General features: G+C 42.0%; 3 protein-coding genes across 10 annotated transcripts; 2 read left to right on the top strand and 1 right to left on the bottom strand.

Moving 5' to 3' along the window:
- Window positions 1–1,649: 1,649 nt before the first annotated feature.
- On the top strand, window positions 1,650–17,091 carry sort1b (sortilin 1b). Its single transcript, XM_041945629.1, has 20 exons — window positions 1,650–2,258; window positions 3,854–3,913; window positions 4,153–4,226; window positions 4,315–4,417; window positions 4,570–4,731; window positions 5,060–5,133; window positions 6,442–6,491; window positions 6,796–6,923; window positions 7,964–8,108; window positions 8,800–8,955; window positions 9,421–9,527; window positions 9,768–9,867; window positions 9,969–10,140; window positions 10,633–10,823; window positions 10,911–11,100; window positions 12,008–12,124; window positions 13,107–13,215; window positions 13,325–13,437; window positions 13,604–13,733; window positions 14,841–17,091. The coding sequence occupies exons 1-20, from the start codon at window positions 1,986–1,988 to the stop codon at window positions 14,853–14,855; spliced, it is 2,469 nt and encodes an 822-aa protein (XP_041801563.1). The 5' UTR covers window positions 1,650–1,985; the 3' UTR covers window positions 14,856–17,091.
- Window positions 16,700–19,716, bottom strand: ngrn (neugrin, neurite outgrowth associated). Its single transcript, XM_041945630.1, has 3 exons — window positions 19,286–19,716; window positions 19,085–19,195; window positions 16,700–18,981 (listed from the first exon to the last, which is right to left on the bottom strand). Exons 1-3 carry the CDS (start codon window positions 19,528–19,530, stop codon window positions 18,381–18,383), a joined length of 957 nt encoding a protein of 318 aa, XP_041801564.1. The 5' UTR covers window positions 19,531–19,716; the 3' UTR covers window positions 16,700–18,380.
- Window positions 19,717–20,043: 327 nt separating this feature from the next.
- Window positions 20,044–27,054, top strand: nfyal (nuclear transcription factor Y, alpha, like). Of its 8 annotated transcripts, none has more exons than XM_041945520.1 (10): window positions 20,044–20,170; window positions 20,983–21,083; window positions 21,280–21,366; window positions 22,303–22,449; window positions 22,852–22,983; window positions 23,095–23,197; window positions 23,314–23,483; window positions 24,597–24,770; window positions 25,697–25,807; window positions 26,036–27,054. In XM_041945520.1, the coding sequence occupies exons 2-10, from the start codon at window positions 21,003–21,005 to the stop codon at window positions 26,096–26,098; spliced, it is 1,068 nt and encodes a 355-aa protein (XP_041801454.1). In that variant the 5' UTR covers window positions 20,044–20,170; window positions 20,983–21,002; the 3' UTR covers window positions 26,099–27,054. The 8 variants fall into 8 exon arrangements, with proteins under 8 accessions (XP_041801454.1, XP_041801459.1, XP_041801456.1 ...); XM_041945522.1 differs by having other exon boundaries at window positions 20,074–20,170; window positions 20,979–21,083; window positions 21,280–21,363; XM_041945523.1 differs by having other exon boundaries at window positions 20,074–20,170; window positions 20,979–21,083; window positions 23,314–23,465.
- The last annotated feature ends 481 nt before the right edge of the window (window positions 27,055–27,535 follow it).

The raw sequence follows: 27,535 nt of genomic DNA, 5'->3' as shown, positions 1-27,535 counted from the left end.
ATCTTATACCAACAGAGTTTCAGTTATCCTGCTGGTATGACTAAGCAACAATGTCCCATGTCAACTGAAGGCTTAGAGAAGAGATGACCTGATGCACCACAAGGGAAACCTAAAACTGCATATTGTTATATTTCGGTAACAGTGTATGTTCTATAGTTTAGAGCTATGGCAGCTATGTGTAAAGGGATTTTTTTTCTGCAATGCATGACCTGTAGTCATGAGTTTGTTATGACCCACTGACCAATCACATGCACACATTTAATCAAGAGCACAATTTCAGTCTTTGCAACTGATATAATTAATAAATATGTCTCAAGAATGCAGCAGGTTATAAAAAAAAATCCACTCTAATTTACAGGTCATATGATCAAAACATTAGTTTTCCTCTTTCCTGTTTTTCTTGACTATGATGAGTACAATCATAAACTCCCTCCCCCAGCTGTCTCAAACTTGTTGAGACTGAGAACTGAGACTGACTCAAATGCAGACATAAATCAGATACTACATTCAATAATCTGTGTTAATTTCTATGTAAAAAGTAGAAATTGTAAAGTGATTTATTGCTAAATATATGGCATTAGATTGGGGCTGCTAGTCACTTGTTACAAGACTGTTGTAAGTTACAACACATTTCCTTATATACTCTGTTTTCTTTCTAGTGTTCAAGTATACTTGCATAAACAGTATTTCAAATATTCTCTGAGCTCAGGATTTCAATTCATTGATGGTAAGACTGTTCCACTAGCGGACAGATTACTCAGATTCAGCGTGATTTAATCTCTCATTTGAGCCTCCCAACATCGCCAGACCCAGATATTTAATCCCTGATAACGTAAACTGAGGCACAAGTGTGAAGAAATGCATTTGGTACATGGAACATGTTACACAAGCCCACATGTTACACATTGTATTTAGTGTGTATGCATTCAAGGAATTAAACTGAAATGTCATGGAATCAAAGATTATATTACATTATATTATATATGTTATATTACTTTTGGACATGTGTTGGTTTTCATATGTGGACACGTGGAGTATTTCCCAGTGCCGTTGTCACTTGTGAATTGTTTGTTTGCATACAAAATGAACCATAAATTACAAATGAACTAATATTATCATATGGCAGGTGGAAACTTTAAACACCAGGGCGAATATGCCTATCATCAACTGAGACTGTATGGCAAACTGTATACATGTGCTTCAATCCACATTTTATCTTATTCCTATTTATTTAACAAACCTGTTGGGGCTTATTTGTTTACCTGGTGGGTGGAGTAATTAGACTGAGCCAGTTAACTATAAAGCAGCGATAAGGGTGCAACTCCACTGTTATTACTGTGTGTGTGCTGTCATCTTCAACCTTGAATGTTGTTACCTGTGTTTACTTAAAGCCCCTCCTGAAATACACACAATAGGGAGCGAAAAGTGCAATTTTTCAGCTTTAAGCTAAGTTCAGGCTGGATGGAGTTAGACGGTAGTATTGCTCAACCTATCTAGACAGGCTCTGACATCTAATTATGCTGCTCCTATTTTTGACACCGCCTTTCCGAACCAATCAAAACAGCGGATAGGTGGACCAGAATAGACGAGCAGCCAATCGCAGCGGCTCCTCTCTGCATAGTGCATTACGATCCGCAGACACAGTTTGCCCCATCGTTACAGTGAATCTTGTCAGCTAAGGAGGTGCAGCACGATTAATTGGTGTTAAATCCTGCGGTTGATTTGGAAAATTGCGATTTTCCCACCCCTGCTTTCATAATATTTTTCCCGCGGCTGCGCGGGGGAACAGTGGGAGCTTTGAGGACGCTCCGTGTTTTCAAAGCCAGAAATAGTCGCTGTCAGGACTACTGTTTTGTTGATGTCATCCGCGGCAGAGCTGTAGCGACCTTCAATTTCCAGGCAAGACCGGCATAAACAAAGACTCGTTTTGGGGTGCTTTCTCCTTCTTTGCTGAGTTTTCTCTGCCAGCGACACTAGCAGCGAGAATGGGACTTTTGCTGCCCTGTATCCTGCTGCTGTCTGTCTCGACTTTCGCAGCCGGTGTAGATTTCCAGCAGGGATCGCAGCCCTTCGGACAGTCGCTTTTTGTGAGGCGTTCACACACTGAGGAAAAAGCTGCGAAAATCGTCAAGAGGTCTCTGCCTGCATGGCTGTCTGCATCACCAGAGCACAAGATAAAACGAAGAAGCGCCCAACAGGGCGACTCCTGCGAAGCCCTTCAAGGATATGACACCAAGTTAACAGACAACACCCACCGTGTAAGTGAACCAGCGGAGGTCCTGTTACTCTTCGCACGTCTGGCAATTAAATGAAGGTGATGCGCAGGTGCACGCACAGGCCTAATCAGCTCTTCAGTGTGCTCAGAAAGCTAGCCGCTGCTGGGCTCGTTTTCCATTCAGCTGTAGGCACTGGAGCCCAGGGTAACCCGGTTAGATAGAGGATGTTGCTCTGTGCATTTATTTTTCCTATTGTAAAGCAAAAACACGCAATTCAAGCATCATGTATCATCATCAAAATGCCTGGCAGGGTCTAAGCTCTGGCTTTTCCTACACCTACCCTCAAGCTCAAACAGCCTTTAAAGGCACCTTCTTGCCTGTCTGTTGGCAGCCAGCTTTGGACTGCCATGATTTTTTTTTTGTCTTTTATATTTGGTGCAGTGAAAGGCAGTGTTGTGAAACAGCAACAACGCCTCTTTCCCTCATGCTTTAAGATCTACGTAGGCTCAACTGAACCAGAGCGCTTCACCTCTCAAATGCTCCACAAATGGACGTGACCTATATCTGATTCTTCTCAAGGATGCAGCTGCGTTCTGTGCTTGAGGATCCCACTTTTCTCTGCCTCACTGACAGTGAAGCTGCCTGAATGTTAACAGGGAAATTGGCCCAGGGGAATCCATGTGACCGGCTGTGTGGTAGTTATTTTGTAATTAAAAACTGTGTCTGTGTGGTGGTGAGCTAGGAAGCAGGGAGTCTGAGGCTACAGCATTAAATCCTGCATAGGAGAGTGGACTAAATTTCTCACCAGATGTGTCATGGATTTCACATTTGTAGCACAGAGGAAGATAAAGCACCCAAATTATCCATGCAGTGCTCTCCTCCAAACAAACAGGAGGCTGACCTCAGCAGAGGCCTGTGCTGCTTATTTGCCTAGCTCCTCTTTGCCATGTGATCAACTTTGCATTGCGGTCTTTGTGTGCTTGGCCCCAGTAATCTGAAGTCGACAGAATTTCTGGAGGCTTAGCTTCGTCACTCCCCTCGAGGTCGCTGCTACAGGTCCCACCGGTGCTGGAGCTGCTTAAAGCATGAGATGCCAAAGGAGATCTGCCTCAGACAGTTTGTCAGTGCTCACATAGTTGACAAATAATGGGCCCCTGAATGGGTTTCAGGAATCAAGACATTTATACAAGGCAACTGTAAGCTCTAAGTATTTTTGTTAGAGTCATGCTGCTAAATTGATTTGATTTGCACCAAATTATCTCCAAAGTGAAAACCTGATTCTTGACCTCGGTTTTAATGTGGCATTCAGCAGTGGAATCCAGAGGAGAGCATTTGGCTTGTACTCCTTGTGCTTGCTGAAATGCTTGTCTGGTCTGATAAGTGGTGCTTCACGTTTTGCACGCACGGATGACACGGGAAAACCAGTCAAAGCAAAAATACAGTCTGAAGGCAAAAAAGCTCAAATAGGTTTTGATTGCAGTTTCTAATCGTGTGGTCAGTTCATCCCTTTTTAAAAGCCAGGCTCAAGCAGCTGTTCCTCTCATGATTCAGTATCCTTCACACAGATTTATTAGATGTACTACTCAACTGGTGCTGTGGTCATTAATATGTTTGTTTTTTCATTGTTTTTTTCTCAGTATACCTTCAATGACCTGAGTGGGTCAGTGTCGCTGGCCTGGGTTGGCGATGGCACGGGGGTGAGTGTTACGCTCTTCTCTGTTTGCACCTCACATGTCTCTCACACAGTGTTGCTCCTTTGTGACACGAGTAGGACGAACTTGGGTGGATTATTCAGTGAACTGTATGAGAGTGACAGAGTACTCTGCTGCAAGGAAACTCATGGATTACATAATGAGTTCTTCACATCAGGGTCTCAGGCACATTAATAAATGATCCGTGCCCCACTTTCCTCAAGCTGAACCTTGTTTCTTGGCAGGTCATCCTGGCTTTGACAACTTTTCAGGTGCCCTTCTTCATGATCAGACTTGGGCAGTCCAAACTCTACCGAAGGTGCGTCTAGTGATCTCACCTGCCAGAAAAAGCGCATGATTTGTATTTGATTTGCATTCATCTTTTGATGAAACCATTTGTCTTCCAGCGAGAACTACGGGAAGTCATTTGAGGATGTGACCAGCCTCATCAACAACACCTTCATCAGATCCGAGTTTGGCATCGCCATCGGCCCCGAGAACTCTGGGAAAGTAAGTCCCGTCCTCAGCGAGCCTTACCTCATCTAGTCGTGTAGTTTCTAGAAATGTAGCACAGCAGTCATGTGTGCCTGCTGTGAAGAACCTTTAGCATGTTACCATGTTGTGTGGTTTCATCGGTCTGAAGTTTGGACTCTGGCTTGTAGGTGATCCTGACAGCTGAAGTGTCCGGAGGTCAGGGGTCTCGGATCTTTGTCTCCGATGACTTTGGAAGGAGTTTCAGCCACCAGGACCTGCCCTTCATCCCCCTGATGCAGATTACATACAACCCTGACAATTCCAATGTGCTGCTGGTCCTCAGCAACAACGTAAGTAGTTAATGTTGAGGTGCTGTGTTTGGAAAGAGACCAGGTTGGATGTAAGTTAGTCTGTATAAACATGTGGGTGGGTGTGGGTAGATATTTTGAAAGTATCATTCATTTGGATAAGCGACTGTTCTTATGGCCTGTTGTAAAACCCTTAAGCAAAGGCCATCATCTCACTTCCTCATGGCAGGTAGACACCATTTAGTCAGTCATTTTCTATGTGTTTACATAGTACATTTATTAACATAGCTGTTTATGGGCTGCTCTCCTCTGAGTGAACTGTGTGACCAGTGCTGTCATTGCTGTTCATAATGTGTTTTGCTCTCCTCAGAATGAACTGTGGCTGTCTGAAGATTTTGGCAGCACATGGAAAAAGCTTCATGACATGGTGTGCCTGGTGAAATGGTAAGAGACGAGACGTACTGCTGACATTAGCACTCGCTGTCAGTAGTGTTCTTCAATAAGTGGCTGCGGATGCAGTTGAATCGTCTTTTTTGCCTTCAGAAGGTTCCTAACTGAGTGGTGTCCAAGTGGCAGGCATGATCAGAGCTGGTCGAACCCTCTTACTGATAAAGAGAAGGTGCCTCAGTGCTTCCTGTTTCATCTCCTTTAGCATAGAATACACTGAACCAACCTTTATGGAAGGAAAGGAGATGATGCTGTCCTGCAGCTCCCTGCAGCAGCAACGTGGCAGACCCATGTCAATAACCTCCACCGTCACATGATTACGTGGTCTAGTGGGAGTGCAGTCTCTGAGCACCGCGGTTGTCTTTTCCTTATGAATTCTCCTTTACGTATTTCTTCAACCTCATAACGTTTTCCATCGAGATCAAGGAAAAGTGTCTCGGAAAAGACAAAGAACGTCTTTTTTTTTTTTTTTTTAAATTCGACCACACCCTGAGTCTCAGGGAAATATTTCTGTTCAGTGATATGTTATCTGTTAGTCAGTTGTGAAGTCCTCCAATTAGTTTATTATTCCAGGTGTTAGAAGACCACCTCTGTTTACTCAGCTTTATTAATTATTAGTGATCAAAGTATCATGTTTTGACTTCTTCAGAGAACATTCTCTCTCTTGCTGGTAGTTTTAAGATGTTAATAATTTTTCTCCAAAGACTTTTATTGGTGCTGCACCTTTGCAGAATAGGCAGTAAAACTGCATTGCAGTCAGTGACTGTTCAGCAAGTTCTATTGTGGCCAAGCCCTGGCTGCACTGTTGTTTTAGAGGTACTTCCTGGTATGCATCACTTAGTAACCTTGGCAGCTCTGAATGTCTTTTTAGTTTCGATTTGAGGCTGTGTTTTCGAGGTCGCTGTGTGTGAGAGAACTCTATATACAAAACAGTCTGTCTGAAAGATAACCTTTTATTATTGTCCCAGAGATCGGAACAGGCTCCAGGAAAATGGGTCATTTTCAACTCTGGCAGCAGCTTTCTGAAGTCAAAACACTACACTCCAAAGAAAGTACATATTTAAGAAGGGCATGTGATGCTTACTTTCACAACAAGCAAACCTCTTATGGGAATAGATTGAGAATGCACACAGACTCCAGCATGAGACCTGATTTCTTTCTTGTCATTTAAGATCACTGAGAACTGTCACATTCTTATCAGAAAAGCAGTCTGGATCTTTTTTGCCTACATATTCTCGACACTGTTGACTGAAATGTGCGCGTCTGCTTATTTGACACTCTTGTGTCTTTCCACGCTGATTCTAGGGGGAGCAAAAACACCATCTTCTTTACAGCCAGCCTCAACGGATCATGCAGTAAGTGATCCAGTCACTCAATACTGTTTAAAGGATAAGCTTCTTTATCATGTTTTTATTGAGACCCCTGTTTTCCATTGATTAACCCTAAATTTGGATTTTGGATTATGAACATTGGAATTACAAATGGTATCAAGATAACATGATTGTGGCAAAATGAAGCAAAGTCTTTATACTATGTCCTTATTTCATGATTTAGCCTCATATTCCTCTTAAGTACTATGTGTATTATCAGTGACACATGTAAATTTGCATATTTTGTTGCACTTTCTAAGTTTTCCTATGTTTGTTTTTTTATTTTCAGGTGATCGAGGAATGCTGGATCTAAGGAGAACGACAGACTACGGCAAAAACACCAAGACAGTTGCCAGCAAGATCTACTCCTTCGGCCTGGGTGGACGCTTCCTCTTCGCCTCTGTAATGACAGGCAAGGTCAGTTCACAGTAGGCCCAAACCACCAGCAGATACAGAAACATGATCAGGCGTCCAGAGGCGTAATATTGATTATTTAGACATTTGTGTTTATGAGAAATAGCTTCAGTCGCCTCAGTTTGAAACCCAGTATGCTGTTGTGAGGTGAGATACAATATGTCACATTGTTGTATTGGGAACATATTTTTTTTGTAGGATTTGTATATTTGAAATGGGCATTCTTGCTTATCTCTGTGTGTGGTTTAGAAGATAATTCATTGGGTAAGTATCACCATGAGTAAATATGGGGAACTAAGGTATTTTAAAGGGGAACTTTTAACCGTTTTAACACGTCGAAGTCTGTGGTTACATCCGCACTAATGCATTTTCGATTTAAAACTTCAACTGTTGTTCACGCCAAGCGTCCACACTGCTCCGACATTTTCAAACCCCTAAAACAGAATCTTTTGGAAACGCTGCTGACACCGTTTTTGTTTGGAGACTCCAGGACTGCATCATAGTCCAAAGGGGTGACTTTAGGAAATAATGACGCAGACACCCACATTCGCTTCCTGATTTGCTATTATCAGTCACAACATGCCCCTCGCTAATTTGTTTGATCAGCCTGTATGTATAAGTGAGCCTTTAGTGCCAGCAGTTAATTTAGCATGGATAATTAATCACAGGTGTTGCTGACCTTGTTGGATATGCTAGCAGCTTGTGCAGTTAAATTCTGCATTTCATCATGCTACCACAGCCTTCATGAACAGGCGCAAACACCAAACACCGGCACGCGCATGCCCAGTGTAAGTGAATGGTCATGTCACATGCATTTTTAGGTGTGTTAGCCTGCACGATGATCTTTTCTGATACGGCGCTACAGTGCTCGTCTGGATGGAGATGGGTTTCATTGTAAAACTCAGATTTAAAGTAAAAACATATTAGCGTGGACGTCTGTCACGTCGGTTCTCTAATTACTCTCCAAACCATTTTTTCTGTCATTTTTCCCTCTCTCTGTCCTCCTCCGTCTTTTTGTGCCTTTCCCGCCTCTTTCTCTGCAGGGCACCCTGAGGGTGATCCATGTGTCAGTGGACCAGGGTGAGACGTGGAACATGGCCCAGCTGCCCCCTGTTGGTCACGAGCAGTTCTACTCCATCCTGGCAGCGAACGATGAAATGGTCTTCATGCATGTGGACGAGCCCGGAGGTCAGTCCACACAGAAACCTCAGCTGTTCAAGCTCCATATTGTGTAGCAGAGCAATAAGTTAGTTAATGGTCGTGGATTTGGACCACATATAGTCCAGAAGCGTCTTGGTATCTGGGCAATTTTTTAGCTATTATCAGTGCTGCATCTGAATTTTCTCTACAGTATACGTGTTTCCATCAACATATTTTCATGGCACAGTTTGAAGTGTCGCACTAGCAAAAGTTGGTGGAAACAGCAAAATTGGGAAAAAATGCGAATTTGTGCAAAAATAATGTTTATGCTCGCTTGTGGTGGTTTTGACCTTTTTTGAAGAGTTCATGCACTTAATGGGAGTTTTTTTTTTTTTCTCATAAGGTTTTACATTAGGAACACTTGACTCATGACTGCTGTTTCAGCTCAGAGAGAAGAAAAAGAAGTTGTTTCTGCAGATTCAAACATCTCGTTGCTCTACACAGATCTCATGTAACCCTCCTCAGATTAATGAAACAGAAATGTCATATTTCCGTTGGGTTTCATTTTTGTCACCATCTGATGTTCGTCTGGTGCTCTTTTAATTACGTTGTCTTGTTGCGCCATCTTCTTCTGCAGTGTTATGATGCTTTTATGACTGCAAAGTTGCAAAAATGTGCAAAACATTTGGTTGGAAGTCTAGGTGGTATGTGTGAACTAATTTCAGTTTTTTTTCAACAGACACAGGATTTGGTACCATTTATGTATCAGATGACCGAGGCACTGTGTACTCGAAGTCATTGGAGCGCCACCTTTACACCACCACGGGGGGCGAGACAGACTTCACTAACGTCACCTCCCTGCGAGGAGTTTTCATCACCAGTGTCCTGGCTGAAGGTAACAGGATTCATATGCCTTTGGTTAGATAAAAGAACAGCAGCACACGCCTGTACTCAAATTCCCCTCATAAAACACACACATGTATGACTTCTCCATTACACACTGGAGGCAGGGCGTTAGGTAAATATTTAATTAGTGGTTCAGTGTTAGATGTGCTGTCTGCCTGAAGCAGCTGGCTGACTCTTACCAGAAATACCACCAGCTACAACTTAACTCCATAATGTCTGCTGCTCGCTGCGTTTTCTGTTGACCTCCTCGTGTTTTAACCTTCTCCTTTTCTTACCTTCACACTTGGACTACATAGTTATTGCCAGGGCACTATGGGGTCTGACAGTTGCATTGCTTACCTATAATTCTGGGGTAATTGAATTTAAGCTTTATTTGCACACACTGTTTTAGGATTGGAGCATCAGCAAAACACTTAAGACTGCCTGTAAACGTTGTGTTGCCTTGTTGTTCCAGATAACTCAGTGCAGAGTGTGGAGTCCTTTGATCAGGGAGGGGAGTGGGTTCCCCTGCAGAAACCTGCCGACAGCAAGTGTGACGCTACAGCCAAAGACCCAGACAAGGTAAAGAGAGGAGAGTGGTGTGTCTGCAGAACAACAAAGATAGAAAGTTGATCGGTCTTGATGAAAACTCTGTACTTTTGTAGATTATAGATTGTATTCCTTTGTAAGATGTATGATGATTTGAGTTTTAATAAAATAACTTTTGAACTAGCAGTCCATCTATTGTGACTGTATTTGCTGTTTGTCATGTAACTATAAAGAGTCAACCGTGCCACACGCTGCGTGTGTTTGTGTCTATAGTGCAGTCTCCACATCCATGCAGCCTACAGTACGACAGTGCTGAACGTCCCCATGCTGCCTCTGTCTGAACCAAACGCTGTGGGCCTCATCTTAGCTCATGGTAATTCTCCAATTTTTTTAAGATAAGCTGGAAGTTATTTAATTGGATAATTATTGATTGATGATTTTTGCCATCTGATCAGTTTCTGTGTATCTCATCAGGGAGTGTCGGTGATGCCATCTCAGCAATGAGGCCTGACGTGTATGTGTCTGATGATGGTGGCTACACCTGGATAAAGGCCCTCGATGGGCCCCATCACTATGCTATTCTGGACTCTGGAGGCCTGCTGGTTGCTGTGGAGCACAGCCCCACTCAACCTATCAACAAGATCAAGTGAGTTACAGTTAGCGGGAATGGAGGAGTTCAGTTTGGACCTGTATTTGCTGATGCTCGGAGAAGTTCTAAGACAAACTGACAAGGTCCAGTTGCGAAAGATTGAATGCCCTAAAGCTTACATTGACCTGGATGAATGAGAATATTCACAGGCTTGGAGAAGTTTGTTTTATATATATCCTCTAACTGTAATTGGCCTTTTTCTCAACAGGTAAGTCACAGGTGTTACTATTATTTAACCAGCTACCAGCTGATGTTCTTAAGCACCATTAAAAGATGTCTGTGGTGGAAGTGAAATAATCCACTCCATGAGGACAAAGGCTTAATATAAAATGTTAAAATGAACATCACATTAAAACAATAACTTGAGATCAGCCTTGTGCCTTCTTAACATCAGGCCAGTGATAATTTCTCATGCTTTACAACTCATTCTTGTTGCTTTGCTTCCTTGGGGTTGGACTAATGTTTGTACATTGTTTTATGTCCTGACAGATTTTCTACAGATGAAGGACAGTGCTGGGGTGTTTACACCTTCACCGACGACCCCATCTACTTTACCGGGCTGGCATCAGAGCCGGGAGCTCGCTCCATGAATGTCAGTGTCTGGGGCTACAGAAACTCCCTCCTCAGCCAGTACTGGATCTCCATCACCATCGACTTCAGGGACCTTCTCACCAGAGACTGTGAGTGACAGGATAATATTTTTGATAAATTCTGAGATTTATTTGAGGTCATACCTAAATGGAGTCCAAAATATTGATGTTTTGCAGGCAACGACCAGGACTATGTACAGTGGCTAGCCCACTCTGATGACATCAGTGACCCCAACGATGGGTGCATGCTGGGATACAAAGAAAAGTTCCTCCGCCTCAGGAAAGACTCAGTTTGCTGGAACGGACGAGATTACCAGGTCAACACCCAGCCAACCCCGTGTCCGTGCACCCTGGATGACTTCCTGTGGTAAGATGTTCACTGTGTCTTAAATACATACCACATATGAGTTCTACACAGTAAATACTACAGTACATACTAATGGTCATACAATGCTGTCTGCAGTTAGTCGACAAAAAAAGAACAAACTTAACTCCTATTAACTAACAGGAAGTGATGCAATTCAATTGATGTCAGACAAACTGCAACTTTGGAAAGTCGCTGCAGGGTAAACTTCACAAATAGAAAGTAAAATGTCTTTTTTAAGATGAAATACTTTTTATATCTTTCTGGAGCTGTTTCATCCCCGTCAACATTTTATTTATTTATTTTCTGGCTCCCAGCACACTCAGAAATCCACTGTGATTAGTTTGCATTCTGTCTGGGTTGAGTATACTCATTTTTTGTCCCAGTGTGACCACACTATATACAAATAACCTGCTAAGATAAGTATATATTTTGGGTTTGAGACAAACGTTTTGACTTTCTGCACTAAATGTCAAACACAACAACTCAGTTCACTCATTAGAGTAGCTGTCATAATGTAAGATTTAAGCGTACTTTTGGTGATTATGTAGTTGTCTGTACTCGTCCTGGGTGATGACGACCAAAATATCCTGCTGAAGTAGAAGCACTGCTCACTTGCTGTCATTGCTGTTACTGACAGTAAATTACTGGTGTTAAGATCTACCTAAGTAGAGGTATAAAGGTATAAATGCTTACTTTGTAATGGATGCAAATACATGAAAAACAGTAACTTGAGGAAGAGTCCACATCAAACATGCCAAACTGGTTTGAATTGCAGTGTAAATGTATCCTGGAGTGGATTTTTCCTGTAAGTAGAAATGAACAAAACAAAAAAAGAGGCAAGAGTAAAGTAAAGACAGTAAATATAGGTGACCCCCTTCCCTTTCTTACCATCCCGCCATGTTTGCAGTGACTTTGGGTACTACCGTCAGGAGAACAGCTCGGAGTGTGTGGAGCAGCCGGACCTGAAAGGCAAAGTGCTCGAGTTCTGTCTGCACGGCAAAGAGGAGCAACTGCAGACCAGTGGGTAAGTCTCAGCCCGGAAGTCCAGCACATTATTTAACATCAACAAATTAATGATAATAATATTATCCCATAGACAGGCAATGTTTTTTAGACAAGATGCAGGAGGGAGTGACGAATGTGTGATGCTCTCCTTTGCTTTAACTTGTCCAGCCTGCTTGATAATCATCTCTATTTATTGTGTTTTGATCAGTCTTACCAAAGTAGATAGAGGAATAAAATGTTTATTTTGCAGTTATAGTATTTAATAGTTGTATATATATATATATATATATATATATATATATATATATATATATATTTACAATATTAAAACAGATATTAAAACAGATACTATGTACTAGGGCTGTACCGAATGTCTTTTTTTTTCATTCAGAGCTTCTATTGAGGTTTTTGAAAGAAACTGTTTTCATCTTTTATGATGTCATCACCCTAAAAAAGACATCCTTGAACCATATCCTCAATTTTGTGATTTTAAGTTAGTTATGCACAAAGCTTTGAACTACTTATATAAAATTGAAAACATATTTAGTACAAGGCCTGAGAGTGCGATGGAGGACTGTCCTCAGTGTTTGTCGGAGTCGGAGGAGACAAGTGATGCGAATGAGGAAGTAATTGTCATGCAGAGGCCAGTTGGAGGAAGCAGATGAGGGTCAGAGTGAGTCTCATGTTTTCAGTGAGGAAGAGTGAAGCTGACCAAAAATGCGAAGGTTTGTCATGTTTGCCTCACTGCACACATGCTGACTGAACAGAAAATTAATAATTGTCACGTAAAATGTCATGAAAATTCAATTTTTTATAATCCGTAGGTAAGGCAGCCTCATGTATATCTAGGTAACTGACACTTGGTGTAATAATTTGTATATAAATATACATTATAAATCACCTGTTTAAAGAAAATTAATTAGAATTTGCTTATCAGTGAACAATGTGTGCATATCTCCAGCTAACAATCACACACTGTGGATTGTGTCTTTGGTCCGCAGCTACAGGAAAATCCCTGGAGATAAATGTGAGGGAGGACAGATGCCTGAGCGCAAAGAGATCGACCTCAGTAAGAAGTGTGTGAGCGACCTGGTGGGCCCAGAACTTCTGGTCAGTACCTCTGCAGACTGAGACCGAATTCATGCTGCATGATTACCTGCAGTGTATCTGTTCCCGTGCCTGTGTTTCCTAAAGTTCTGGTCGGCCGGTATTTTTACAGACAGACAGTCACTCCTCCAGGTCTGTGCCCATCGTGATCACAGTCATCGTCATCGTGCTGCTCAGCGTCGCAGCAGGAATCGTCTTCGTCAAGAAATACGTCTGTGGTGGCAGGTTGGTGCATCTTTCCTCACACACGTACAGTCCAATCCATAGCCAAAGCCTGTCTAAGAGAGAGATGTGCTTTTTTTTCTGTCCATGTGTGTTTTACGTGTTGAATGTGTCTGTGTTTTTCTCATGACCTCGATTGAGCTGACAGTATTCTCTACGTGCCCTGCAGGTTCTTGGTTCACCGGTACTCTGTGCTGCAGCAGCATGTTGAGGACAACGCTGCTGACGGGATGGACGACCCACTGGAGACCAACCACACTCAAAATGGCAAGATCGAGTTTCATGACGACTCAGATGAGGTACGGTGGATATCTTTTCCTCCCTCGTACACACGCTAAGACAAAAGCATTGGGTAGCAGGACTGGGTCATTGTTAAGCAGTGGAATCAGGTGTGTGTGTGTGTGTGTGTGTGTGTGTGTGTGTGTGTGTGTGTGTGTGTGTGTGTGTGTGAGAACAAAAGGAAGTCAACATAGAAAACAAAAGCTAAGGAAGCTGTTTTTCAGCAGCTCTGACTTTAGGACAGCAGGCTCCACCTTTATCGAAGGCTAATGTGGGTTAACTTAGGTGAAGTTTTCATACATGACAAAGAAAGGATGGAGTAGAAATCATCTGGAACCCACCTTAATGCTAAAAATAACTTATTAAATCATTGAGTAATGCTTGTTAGGAACACCAGACAATATTACAAATGTTAGATCACCCAAAGAAACTTTCAGCAGCGAACACTATATTGTCGTTTTTGTCCAGAAGAGTTGGGAGTTAAGACTGAGGGAAATGTGGTTTTACTTACTTTATTAATTATTAATGTGGAAGGAAAGAATTTGTGTGTCATGGGCCTCATTTATCAACCTGTTCAACATTGAGAACCCTACAGAGATGAAGCCAGGCTGCCACACAGTGCACAAACAACTCATATGGGTCTCTTAAAAGTGCTTTTTAGAGAATCGTGACCAGTGGTTACATCTGAAAAGAGGACCTTTCAGTGCTCCCTGGTGGACAAACTATGTAACGACGCTTTTGCTAAGCTTTAGGGCATTCAATCGTTCGCAACTGGACCTTGTCAGTTTGTCTTACCCAAACCTTTGTTGTTTCTATACAGTTTATTGCTTCAGAATCAAGACTCACTCATGCTTTGCAGCTTTGAACTCCAAATTTTTGCCTGCTTGCTGTTTGTCACATATAATTTTCTCTAAAGTAAAACAATGTTTAAACAGTAACTGGCCCAATTTGAGTACATCAGGTGTTGTAGCTGTCTAATTTCTATCAGAGTGTGATTTTACATAATTGCTACAAAGTATTTTTTGTAAAAAAAAAAAACCAAACCATTATGGTTATAATGGTGTCTTTGTTTTTTCACTTGTATGGTTTTGGCTTCACTGGCATCTTCTATTCTTGTCTTTACACAGGACATGCTTGAATAGCAGGCGCAACAGGTTTCCAGTTCACCTGCTGGCTGCTTCCTGCCACACTATTGTCTCCAGCTGCTTCTTCCTTTCTAGTATGAAGTTTGGCCTCAGCTACCAGACAGAGTCTGTGTCAATCTGCTGTCATCTATGAAGTATAATGAATGAATGGAGGCTTCCTGGGACTAATGACACACTTGAGAACTATGAAGGAGGTCTTGTAGTGTTGCGCTTCCGTCACTGATTCTTTTGATTGAGTTTGAATCTAATTTATTTTAGGCAATGAAGAACTGATGCAGTCCTCTGAACTGCTGACAGAGCCGTAGTAATGGGCTTTAAAGCAAAGTTAATTGTATAAATCCGTCTCGAATACATTACGGGTTCTGCCACTCCCTACACCTGGGGGTGCTCCTGGAAAAACATCTCACTTCTGTTGAAGATCTGTGTCCTTTTTCCCGCGCACTTGTACATAAACCAGTTTTTCTTTGCCATTTTCGATGTGGTATCAATTTGGTAGGTGTTAAAAAAGGTTCCTGTTGATCGCTGGTTAATAATTCTCCCAAACCACTTGAGTCTTAATCCCTATTATTAACAAAGTATTTGTTGGTCAGACAATGTGCCCACAGATGGCCAAGAATATGTAAATGTTAGATTTTTAGCCTCCTCTTCTCCAGAAATCCCCTGTTGTAGTCTGTATTTTGAGTACAAGTCTGCATACTTTCAGTTCTGCGTGGCACAGAGAAGAAATGAGACACAAGTGCAAATGTCCATTTGCATTAGGTTCATAGCAGTAACGTGTTTAGATATGTTTAGTATCTTGCCCGCGTACATTAAATAATCCTATTGGCACGATATCTCTGCTGTCTCCGGTTGCTGCGTTTGATGAATGGAGATGTCATGATGTGAAACTCATTAGCATCAATGTGGAGGATGGTAAAGTGTGTCTGTTTCAGGACAGGATTTATCAGAAATTAATGTCTGCTGTTTTGTCTAAAGCACAAGGTCCCTTGACTGCTTAAGAGTTTGACCTTTTAAACCTTTTTCCTCAATGTGACCTAATGATTAACGTGGCAAGGCTGTAATAATCACTGTAGTCATATTCAAGTCGTGTTTATAATCACTTGAGCAGTTTTTGTACTAACAAACTTTTGAACTCATGTAACAAATTGCCGTTCGAAGACGTTTAGAATTGACAGAAATAATTATAGTTTGATAGTAAATATCTACAGATATTTTTTACATCCGAATCAGATGAATGCATCAATGTAATCTGGTGACAGGAGCAATGCGTAAAAGCAATTATGTAAATGTTGTATAGCATAATTAACACTGTAGCCATTCAGAAGAGTTAACACATGGTTGCATAAGCTGCAACACTGTGTGAGACTTTTTTTTAAATTGGTATTTGCCTCTGAGGTGAAGCAAAATCTTTCTCATCGGTGTGTTTTACAGTGAACTGTTTGTTTCATAATCATCCTGATACTGCTGACATTTTGAAGCTAGACTGGTTTGACCAGCGCCTCTCAACAGATCTGTCTCACCCATCACGTCACGTCTTATAGTTTTTTTTCTTTTGAATATTTGTTGCACATTTATTTGTCCGTCTTGTGTTAAGTGCGGTTTTATTTATTGGTGACTCACAGGTTCAGAGTGCAGTAAATGGGATGTGGTTATACAAGTGCCTGGTGTGAGGATATTAAGTCAGGCCCTCCCAGTGTGTGGCCAGCGTCTATTTACTGATAATTATTTATATCATGTGCAACCAGTTTCATCCAGCGTGTGTCACTCCTAAGTTGCACTTGTCGCCTAAGATGAATCCTTGAGCAGTAAATTTGTTTCATACAGGCTCCCACTGAACTGCATGTTTTTTTTAAATAATGTGTAAATCCACAGAGCTTTGTGAATAGCCACATCTGGTTATTTGCTCCTTCATGTCTTAGCATGAGACTAAAATCTGGCTGTGATACTTCGACAAGAGAGTCAACTCAAATAAAAAAACACAGGTTGAATACAGGGTTATTTTGTAGCTGCTTTACACTGGGAGACACATGGTGAGATCTTATTTAATGATGGTTCATTGCATTAAGTGAAGGTAACACATTTTTCTTACAGTTTAAATCTACTGTATAAATTAAGTCATTGTGATGGTTTTGTAAATATACAAGGTTACATCTTTGTATCTGCTATGTTTTTCTCTTCTGTATATTTGAGGCAATTTTCTTTGGGTTTGCCAATAAATTCATATGTTCCTCTATTTTTGTCACCTGATTCTTATTTCTCACTAACAGCAATGGAAAAGTACGAGCCAAGAAACTGGAGCTCTGAGCAAAAATAAAGTCATGCATGCAAAACAGCTCGCTGTGGCTGACTGACAGTTTACATAGTGGTTTCTGTCGCAGCCTGTCGGTCATCAGTTTACAAAGGGATCAGTTATCAAAACGCATCCTGGTGATAGGATGGCTGCTGCGAGCAGGGTGAGAGTACAACTAAAGTTCCATCTGTGTCCTCTGGCTAATTTGACAAAAATCTATTTATTCCTGAATGTACATATATGAAAATGTGAATGAAGGCAGAAATCAGCAAATAAATACATGGGGGGGCTCGTTAGTAAATGTACTAATATTGCACCAAACTGTAAAAACACTCTGTTACAAGTAAAAGCCCTTCAATGAAAAGACCTTAAATGTTAAAAGTACAGCACAGGAAAATGTCTCCAGTGACTGTTATTCTATCATCAGATAATTCTTACTCATCCATTCATCTAAAAGCAAGATTTTACTGTTGTTGAGGTCAAACTCATTTTGAACTATTGTGTACTGGACTGCAACTAATGATTATTTTCATCATGGATTAATCTGCTGATTATTTTCTCCATTAATCGATTGTTTTGTTTGTAAAAATTCAGAAAATAGTCAGTGTCTTCATAGTGACCCAGAGCCCACAGTGGCACCTTCACAATGATTATTTTGTCCAACCAATAGAACAAACCTCAAAATTATTAAAAACAGATAAAAGTCATTTTAAGGAAAAGCAGCAAATCTTCTTAATTGAAATGTTTTTGTAAGAAAAAGGATAAACAATTATCAAAATAGTTGCCAATTAAATTTCTGCCAATATGTTAATTGATAAATCGACAAATTGTTTCAGCTGTACTCACAAAGACTGTTGGGTAGTTTATAACAAAATAGAAATCAGATTTTAGTTAGTTCTTTATATGTTTTGTGCGCAAACATCTTTATCTGTAAAATAACGAGCAGTTTAAGTGAAGTAAAATATTTCCCTCTGAAATGTAGTGGAGTAGAAGCAGAAAGTGGCATGAAAAAATAATACTAACTAAACTCTCATTAGCACTTAGGTACAATACTTGAGTAAATGTACTAAGTTACATTCTACCACAGAGATAAATGAAGACAGAATTTTTTTTATTTTGCCTGTTTAGCCTGAAAAATAATTATCTGTTCAGAAAGTCACTGAGCAGATTATGACTGAAGTGTCACAATACCAGTCTGAACACTGCACATGTTCAACAGTTCAACACAGTCCTCAGATTCTATACAGAAAATTGCCCTCTGCATCAAAGAAGCCTTTTCCTACTTGCACCACCGGGGAGGGCTTTTTCATTTCCAAAAACTCCTCCAGTTCTTCTTCTGTGAACACTCGTCCATCCCAGCTCTCCTCCTCTTCCTCCTCCTCCTCCTCCTCCTCTGTAGGATCTGTGTTAGTAGTTCTATCCTCTTCTGTTGATCTTGTCACTGCAGCATCTTTACTAATAGCACCTATGAGCTGGGTGGGCAGAACGGTAACAGGGGCAGGAGTCTTAGCCAGGGATCCTGAGGCTTCGTCTCGCAGCATCAAAGTCTGGTCAGCCACAGCCACCTCTGCACCTCCTCTGCTGCCAGGTGGGAGCACAGCTGGTGTGCGGCTTCCAGGCAGCTTCAGCCTGTCCGACCCTGTCCCAACACCTGAAGGCAGCACCTGCTGACTGCTGAGTCCGGCCGTTATTTTAGCGTCCTGCTTGGCTTTTCTCTCAGGAGCGGGTACAAACTTGCTCCTGAGGATCCTCAGGATAACATCGGGGGTGACAGAGAAGCCCTCAGCCAGACGCTCGACCGTCCACTCCTCCGGCTGCTCTTGCTTCAGATATCTGAAAATTGAGAGACATTTTAAGCCTCATTTATGCAGTCACACTGAAGACAGAAAAGCTGTGTCTTGGGTGAGTGGTTGGACTGAGATAACAAAGATCTCACCTGATTTGCTCAATAGCATCCCAGCTTAACTGTCTCTGTGGAGCTCCTGATAGAGTCATCTGCCTTCTCAATATGTGGTATTTCACAGTTCTCTGCCTCTTTCTCCCCTCACTGAAAAACAAGGGAGAGGTGGCTTCATTCTCCATAGACAGCACACACAAAGCATTGCACATAAGGCTATTTTTGCCTGTTGACACTTACTCAACCAATGCCTGGAGCTTGCCCTCCACATCCTCTACATTCTGCAGTCCAAGCTCTTCATCTTCATCATCACAGTATCTTGATGCTTTGTTTGACACCCGGTCTCTGTGTACTTTGCTCTGCCCAGTCCATGCATTGCTAGCACCTCTACTTGCAAATCGCCAGCTGTTAATGGAAGCGGAGGGAGTCACAAATTGAGCACCGGACTTGTACAGGAGGGAGAGAAGCCGGAGAGGTCGGGCCATGCTCACAGACGGCGTGTCCTCCCTTTTTGAGCCGGTTTTATTTACTTGTTTTGCCAAAGAGAATGCGCAAGTTAATTGATATAATTGATACTACGTTGATACTACGCAAACTGTCCGTTATTTTACAATGGACGTGTTTCCTTCACCATGCCTGGTTACCTGTATTTACATGCTGAAATGCCCTGAAACTCGTAGATGTACTTCCGCAACCATCACTTTCAAAACATAAAGACGGTGCGGTACTGCCACCTACCGCAGTGGAGGTGCAGTTATTCAGTTGCCCGAAGCAGGAGCCTCACTTGTACCACTAGGCGCGATAGTATCGTCCATCCCATGATTAAACGGCTTCGTGCGGTATTTTAAGCCCAAACAACGCGGTAAATAGATTAACAGAGGAAAGAATATATCCAGTGGGAAATGTCAGAGGAGACAGAAAATATAGTCACCTAAATGGCGACATCTGCCGGGCGCTACGGACTCTGTATCCTGCTCGGTCCCCATATTCATGTGTCACGCAGCTGCGCACCTCCTCCCAGGCGCCGTTGTTTCATTTGCGCCATTTTGTCCGCTCACTTTGTTGATTGGGCTTTAGCGAGCTGTACTAGAGCCAATCAGAGGGGAACCGGACAGCGAAGATACGGTAAGGGAGACCCGATTGAAGGCATTGGTAGTTGTCAGCACGGATTGGTTTGCTATGGACCAACCAAATTACTAACCCTGCTAAATGCAAAAAAATCGAATGGCAGTTTGATTTCGACCGCTGCGTCCTAGGCTGGTTAGGGTGCAAACAGCTTCTTGTTCGCAATGTTGGCTCCTATGAAGAAACATGATCTCTTGTGGTCGACAAGCCCCAGCTAACGTTAGCTGGTTAGCTAAAATATCGAATCTCAAACAAAGGGATGGTCGATATTGCCGACGTCCACGAAGCGTTGCCCGACAAACTATCATCTATATCGTTACTAAACAACAGCCCATCTAAAGACTCACGCTAGCATTTTTTTTACTGGTTAACTTGCCTCCCTTCTGTACTTTCTGGTATTTGCCACGCTTTTTAGCTAGCTAGCTATAACTGACGCTAGCCTTGTTAGCGCTCACCAAGATATCCTGTTAACAAAACACCGTGATAAAACAAGGCAGCAGCTAACCTATATCACGCACTGTGGGGTACACATGTCACCTCTTTATTTCAGACATTGCATTTGGTATAATGACACACAATAGCGTGATGTGTTGAAATGGAAAAAGGCCGTTACTCTGTCCATATTTTTAATGTCTAACGTAAACACTGAGTTGGCAACTAGCGTTATTTTAAATAGCGATCGGAAAGATCAACAACCTTGTGTGTTTTCTTGTTCTGGATGGCCAAAAAGGTTGTGTGCGTCATCTGAAGTAACGAGTTATAAATCTAACGTTAGCTAATACTGTATTTGTCTTTCTTTTGTCTCAAGATAGGACCCTGACAAGAACAAGCTATGGAGCAGTACACCACTGCCACCACTACTACTGGGGAGCAGATCGTTGTGCAGACCACTAATGGGCAGATCCAGCAGCAGGTGAGCTCAGAATTTACTCAGGTAAATTTGGTTTTGGATAAAGGAAAGTTTTTCACATCATCAACAATTACAACAACCCTCTACTGTATCACCAGTAACTGGTACCCTGAATTAAAGCTTTCCAGCGGAATCCAGATCAGGTCTATTTTCCTGACAATTACTTGTCTGAGACTGTATTGTCCTGCCTTGCCTGCAGACACAGGGCACAGTGACGGCTGTGCAGCTGCAAACAGAGGCGCCAGTGGTGACGGCCTCAGGCCAGCAGGTGCAGACACTCCAGGTAGTGGTGTCACCGCCGCCCTGTGTCAGTGCCATGACAGTGTTACAGCCTATGAGCTTGCATGCAACAACCAGGGCTGATTTTCATGACCCATCTTTGTGCTGTTTGGTTCATCCTCTCTCCCCTGGCATGTCTTGCAGCTGCCTGAACTGCATGTTTCTCAGCACAGTGTGTTGTGTGTCGACCGCGGGTTTCCGCTTATGCTCTCATGACTGTCAAAAGACTGCTGTTTGGGCTTTGTTCTTCTCTTGCTATTAAAAGCAAGTCCGACAGTGTTCTTCCTGATGACCATGAAAGCCATTTGAAATGTGAGTCATATGGTTGTGTGTTGCAGTGGGCAGAAGAACCAGCGTTAAACAGCATGGATCCATAGTCATTACTGGCTGTCACTTCCCATCATCTAGCTATGTTTTTCTTAGCGTCTTGTTGCACAGTGTCAGTGGGTTCAATTTGTCCCCATGGTACAGCTGCTGACACAAGCTTTCATCTATTCATTTATGGATGCAAGTTGGACCATCGGTACTTGTCAAGTTGCTGATATGAAAGCAAATCAATTTGATGTTAGGATCTTATCTAATCATGTGCTCTTAAGAAAATCAAGTTGAAATGAGCGTTGTGCAGCCTCGTGCTTCAGCAGCAGTACTCCAGTAAGTACAAAACAAATGAATATAGAGGTTTTGTGTTTTGCTATTTTAGCATAGGACAAAAGTAGTTTATTATAAACCTTCCCATACTATGGGATGGGAAGGTTTCATGCTTTCACACCCCAAAACAGAAAGAATGACAGCTAGGCATCAAATACTTTTATCCATCATGTGGTATCCCAGACGCTCCTGATTTGACATAAACTGCTTGTGGTCCTCTGAGTCACATATAAGTGGCACTGAGGTAACAAACACTGGTAGTGCTCCTACAACAGCTTTCTGTATTTCTCTGTAGGTCCAGGGACAGCCTCTGATGGTCCAGGTGAGTGGCGGGCAGCTCATCACATCATCAGGGCAACCCATAATGGTTCAGGCCATGTCGGGAGGTCAGGGTCAAACCATAATGCAGGTCCCTGTATCTGGAGCCCAGGGGCTACAGCAGGTAAGGGATGAGGCTCTTTAAGATCTGCATTCAAATTATACTGCGTTATGCTGTATTAGTGTTCTCTGTGGAATAGTATTGGTGGGCATTAAGGCTTGTGGTAATACTTGGGTATGAAAAGCACAGTGTGACTGGGCTTTCATTATCAGGTCCTGGACATGTTGCTGTTGACAAATATATCTTACTTGTGTATTTATGTAACGATAAGTTGATTTAGATTTGGCATTTTTTGTGCGTTTTTCTCATTTAAAGTGTTTTCCCTCCGGTATGTTTGTGTAGATGTTTGAGGTAACTGCAGATGAATGTAAACGAAGCCTTGGGGGGGATGTGTGGGAATTTACCATCCAATTCAAAAGCAAACTGAGGCTAATCTGTGTACTGTGGCACTTTGTCCATGTGCAGATCCAGCTGGTGCAGCCAGGTCAGATCCAGCTGCAGGGCGGTCAGACTCTCCAGCTCCAAGGCCAGCAGGGTCAGCCCCAGCAGATCATCATCCAGCAGCCCCAGGCAGCCATCACCGCTGGACAGAACCAGGTGTTAAATTCTGAGCAGTTTAATGGCAAATCCATTTAATCGCATTATTATGGATATTCGAATACTGATTCGATTACTGTCTTCTCTCCTTACTTGTGGTTGCCCACACAGGGCCAGCAGATCAGCGTGCAGGGCCAACAGGTGGCACAGACAGCTGACGGACAGACCATTGTCTACCAGCCTGTCAATGCAGATGGTACCGTCCTGCAGCAGGGTAAACTCAAATTTCTCCAACATCTTGTGTTTTTCTTCTGCTTTGTGGACTTTACAAACAGGGGCACTATTGAGTTGTCTTTTTGAATAAGAATGGTGATGATAATCTTTTTGCAGGAATGATCACAATTCCAGCTGCCAGCTTGGCAGGCGCCCAGATTGTACAGGCCGGTGGTGCCAACACCAACACTACGAACAGCGGCCAAGGCACTGTGACCGTCACCCTGCCCGTCTCTGGTAACATGGTCAATGCAGGTGGAATGGTCATGGTAAGACCCTGTGCAGAGGTACCCAACATCTTATTACCACCCCTTTTTTTTGTTTTAAATCTAGACCAGGGCTGCCCAAAATAGGGTCTGTGGGCCAAAGTTGACCCGCTAAGGTTTGATTTGTAAATATATCTAAAAAGCAATTTTTTCAGGTAAAATGCTTTTTTAGATATATTGGATCCCTAATTAATTATTTCTCATAAGTTGAGCATGGTGGGCAGAGTGACACTTTGCAGTAGGGGTCAATTTAGGGAACTTGTGATTTTACATCTTAAAATACTATACAATATTATACACTAGGTGTTTGCCTTTGGTCCGTGGCCCACCATTAGGAGAAAATGTTTGGGCACCCCTGATCTACACTCACACAAGGGTGTGTAGTGGAGGTCAAAAATTGTGTAATAATGTATTTATTTTCTTCTAGTGGACTCATATTGTGATGCTATGAAGAATAAGTGATTTGGTTATATTTAATTGTGTTGTCTGCATAAGTACATTGTATTAAAAAGCTGCTAAAATTAGCCATGGAACTTCCTGAACAACTTAATTGGAAACAGCTTCTTGTTTCTTGTTTATTAGTTTTGGTCTGGGCTTAGTTCGGTGCATTGAACCATCCTGTTAATCACAGTTAATATAACTGTGTTTATTTACAGCCCCTAACACCTATTGTCCACCCACACCGGTGTTTTCACTTATTTTGCCAGAACAGACCTCTTCTCAGGGCTGTATTCATGTTTACAAACTGTGTTTGATTTGATTTTCCTTTACCTCAACTCTGAGCTTCTTAGTTTGGGACAACTTGAACCTTCGATTCTTATTACTTCAGGCTATTTGGTGATGTCAAGCAGTTACCAGTTTAACTCTACCCAGTGTGAGCCTGTAGAGAAGGCTATTCATCTAGAATGACTGAGAACACCTGTGGGCGTGTGCAGAGCCTCTACCGCTGCACTGTGATATATAACATATATCAGTACTGGATAACCGCCTAAAGAAGGGTGTGATACTGATTGAAGTATTTGCACAGTAACTGCTTGTTTGTGACAGTATGTTGATGTACAGCACATGTATACTTTCCTTGCCTGAGGTTCTAAGCACTGCGTCCCTGTTTGTGTCTTTCTCTCTCTCTTTCAGATGGTCCCTGGGGGTGGTGCAGTTCCCACGATGCAGCGTATCCCCCTGCCAGGGGCTGAGATGCTCGAGGAAGAACCTCTGTATGTCAATGCCAAACAGTATCACCGCATCCTTAAGCGAAGACAGGCCCGAGCCAAGCTGGAGGCTGAGGGCAAGATCCCCAAAGAAAGGAGGGTAAGCCTTTTTTTCCAACCCTTTCACATTAAGGGTCATATTGAAAATTTTAGAATAGGATGTCTGAAAACCTGGTCAAGGGCCTGCATGGTTAAATACAACGAGAGACAAGTAAGAAAATGTGCTTTGTTATTTGTGATGATGAAGTGACCTTCCAATCAGCACTGGTACGGTGGTGGCCCAACACTTATTCACAATGTTAAACTGGCCGTGATCCAATTAAGGTTTCCAATGATGTCGATTTTAATATCCTGGACAAATAGAAGTTCCAATCAGATACTCTTATCCCTGTTTTGGTGTCTTAGTGACTAATGTAGAGCACTGCAGCCGCGAAATGGGCTGTATCATTATCCTGATATGCGTCTGCGCACTGCCAACATACATTCATTAAAAGTGCTTGTTTCTGTGATTTCTGACAGCATTATGGAAAGGATCTGTGAAGAGATACACCTTTTTGTTTAAGATTAGGATCCTTTTTGTGAAACTATAAATAGCCACTGTATTGTTATTTCCAGACTCCATTTATAGAAAAAGTGATTTTATCATTGTAAAACACACTTCATTCAAACTCGACAGAAACAAAACAAAACTCACCAGAACTGTCTTGGTTCATTTTTCCAGTGGTCCACCAACAATCACCAACTCTGGCTTGGTTCAAATATAAACCCTTAATTCACTGAGATACATGTGAAAATATTGAGAGAGGAGTGGGGGGGCGGCAGGCAAGCCGGCAACAGAGAGGCAGCAGGGAAACCAGCGTGCAGAGCCAGAATATTTTCACATCTAACTCAATTATTTTCACCTGATATTATGACCAGAGGGATTTAAATATGTCGGACTTCAACAGTTTTTTCCTGGTAAAAATAACTGTAATTATCAGATAATGCAAAACCCTGTATCCAATACATCCACTTTCTCTCTGGCAGAAATACCTGCACGAGTCTCGCCACCGTCACGCTATGCAGCGTAAGCGAGGAGATGGAGGACGCTTCTTTTCACCTAAAGACAAGGAGGAAATGGCTTTGGCCCTGGCACAGGTAAGAAACTCTGTGTGGAAAAACATCACCTACATGTAGGTCACCACTCTAATCCAAAAATATATACCTACTCCAACCTATACATCTGTTCTAAATTGTCAACTAAGCACTTAAAACTGCCTGACTTCCTCTGAAAGATTTAATTGATGTGGTATTAGGTGATAGTTTGGGATTGCACGAAACTCCTCATCAATTATTATAAAGATCCTTTCTCCCCCTCTCTCACAGCAACAGCAGGATGCAGCCCAGGCAGCAGATGAGACGGTGGCTCAGATGATTAGAGTCTCGTAGCACTATCGCCGACATCATCACTTTTACCTGAGACTCTTCATCACATCTAACCCATCGTCCACATCTTCTCCTCTCGCACCCTCCTGCCCCACCATCATCATATACCAGACCACAGCACTGCCGCTGGGTTTCTTCTGTTATCTTCTGGTCTTCCAGGGAACTGACCATGTGGCTGCTGAGCCTGTGGACCGCTCTGGTCTACTTCTCTTAAAATGGAGGATGCTTCCACGTTCAGCTCAACTGGTCAAGCACTTAGGACCAGCTTTTTATTTTCATAATAATTTGGACAATAATGAAACATGAAGTTATGGGTAACCAGGGCTAGTCGCACAGAGGAAATGACAGCTGCGAAGCCATACTGTGCCAGAGCCTGGTCTGTTAAAAAGATGACAATTTGTCACTAGTGGATACTTTTTGCTTAAATATTTTTTGTAAATGGTACAGAATTTTTCTTCAGAGACATGCATTAAGCGTTGATGCTACACTTGTGTCCTTTATCTTTTATGTGATGCCGTGTATTTTGACGTTTCATTTTTTCAGCCCATGTACTTTGGAGAATGGACTCAGCATCATACGTCCAACCTGTGTCCACTGAGCAAAAACTGAGATGTGATACAAATGTGAAGATATTGTACAGAAATTCTTTTCCTCCCCAGTGTGTATCGGATGTGCTTGCTAATTTTCCCAATTCTCTGGATGAATTTTATACAGTTTTGTGGTTAGACATAGTGTTTGTAGAAAAAAAATGACCTTGTGTTGCATCATATTTCATATTCAATCCATGTAGTTACTTTCTCATTGGTGAGTCCACCTAAGTGTTTTGTTTTTTTCATTGTTGATAACAGATTTTTTTTACCCATCAGATGCAGTTCTGCAATGTTATTTTTTTTATAATGGAAAAAAGGTTGGACATTGAGTTCACGACATCTATGTCAATTAAATTTTAAGTGACTAAATGTTATTCTATGCATCATCTTTTTACCCATCATTCAGTATATCCATGAGTTGTATGCATTGGTATGATGTCAAAACTTAATGGGAACTGTAGTTGTTGAGGACTCTATATGTTTTGGGGTAGTTTAATCAGTAATGCATCTTATTTTAGAAATTGCTGATATATTTTGTATCTAAAATCTTTTAACTACAAAGCTGTAGTTACTAAATAGTTAGATTAACAAATCAGAATTACAATAATTACAATTGAAATATGGTGGAATACAAGTATGAAATGGCATAAAATGGAAATGGTCAAGTACAAGTACTTCAAAATTGTTCTCTACAACAGTACAGAAGAAAGTTACCATTTGTCCTCTGGTACCCAATTTAGTATTTCTCAACAAATTATTTAAGACCATTTAAATTAGTTACGTAACATTTTAATAATGCTTTATAAAGTAAGATAACAACGGAGCAGAGTTTAATTAAAGTCTTCCAAGA

The sequence above is a fragment of the Chelmon rostratus genome, chromosome 10 (genome assembly GCF_017976325.1).
Source record: "Chelmon rostratus isolate fCheRos1 chromosome 10, fCheRos1.pri, whole genome shotgun sequence".
In the NCBI taxonomy this organism is placed as follows: domain Eukaryota; kingdom Metazoa; phylum Chordata; class Actinopteri; order Chaetodontiformes; family Chaetodontidae; genus Chelmon; species Chelmon rostratus.
The sequence above is the reverse complement of the archived record's forward strand: the minus strand, read 5'-3'. Positions and strand labels throughout refer to the sequence as shown.

Coding starts and splice junctions, on each gene's coding strand:
- ngrn (XM_041945630.1), bottom strand. CDS start 19,530: ATGGCCCGACCTCTCCGGCTTCTCTCCCTCCTGTACAAGTCCGGTGCT. Junction 19,196..19,285: donor AAGCTCCAGGCATTGGTTGA/GTAAGTGTCAAC, acceptor CTTGTTTTTCAG/TGAGGGGAGAAAGAGGCAGA. Junction 18,982..19,084: donor GATGCTATTGAGCAAATCAG/GTGAGATCTTTG, acceptor CTCAATTTTCAG/ATATCTGAAGCAAGAGCAGC.
- nfyal (XM_041945520.1), top strand. CDS start 21,003: ATGGAGCAGTACACCACTGCCACCACTACTACTGGGGAGCAGATCGTT. Junction 21,367..22,302: donor AGGTGCAGACACTCCAGGTA/GTGGTGTCACCG, acceptor ATTTCTCTGTAG/GTCCAGGGACAGCCTCTGAT. Junction 25,808..26,035: donor TGGCTTTGGCCCTGGCACAG/GTAAGAAACTCT, acceptor CCTCTCTCACAG/CAACAGCAGGATGCAGCCCA.
- sort1b (XM_041945629.1), top strand. CDS start 1,986: ATGGGACTTTTGCTGCCCTGTATCCTGCTGCTGTCTGTCTCGACTTTC. Junction 3,914..4,152: donor GGGTTGGCGATGGCACGGGG/GTGAGTGTTACG, acceptor GTTTCTTGGCAG/GTCATCCTGGCTTTGACAAC. Junction 6,492..6,795: donor CAGCCTCAACGGATCATGCA/GTAAGTGATCCA, acceptor TTTTATTTTCAG/GTGATCGAGGAATGCTGGAT.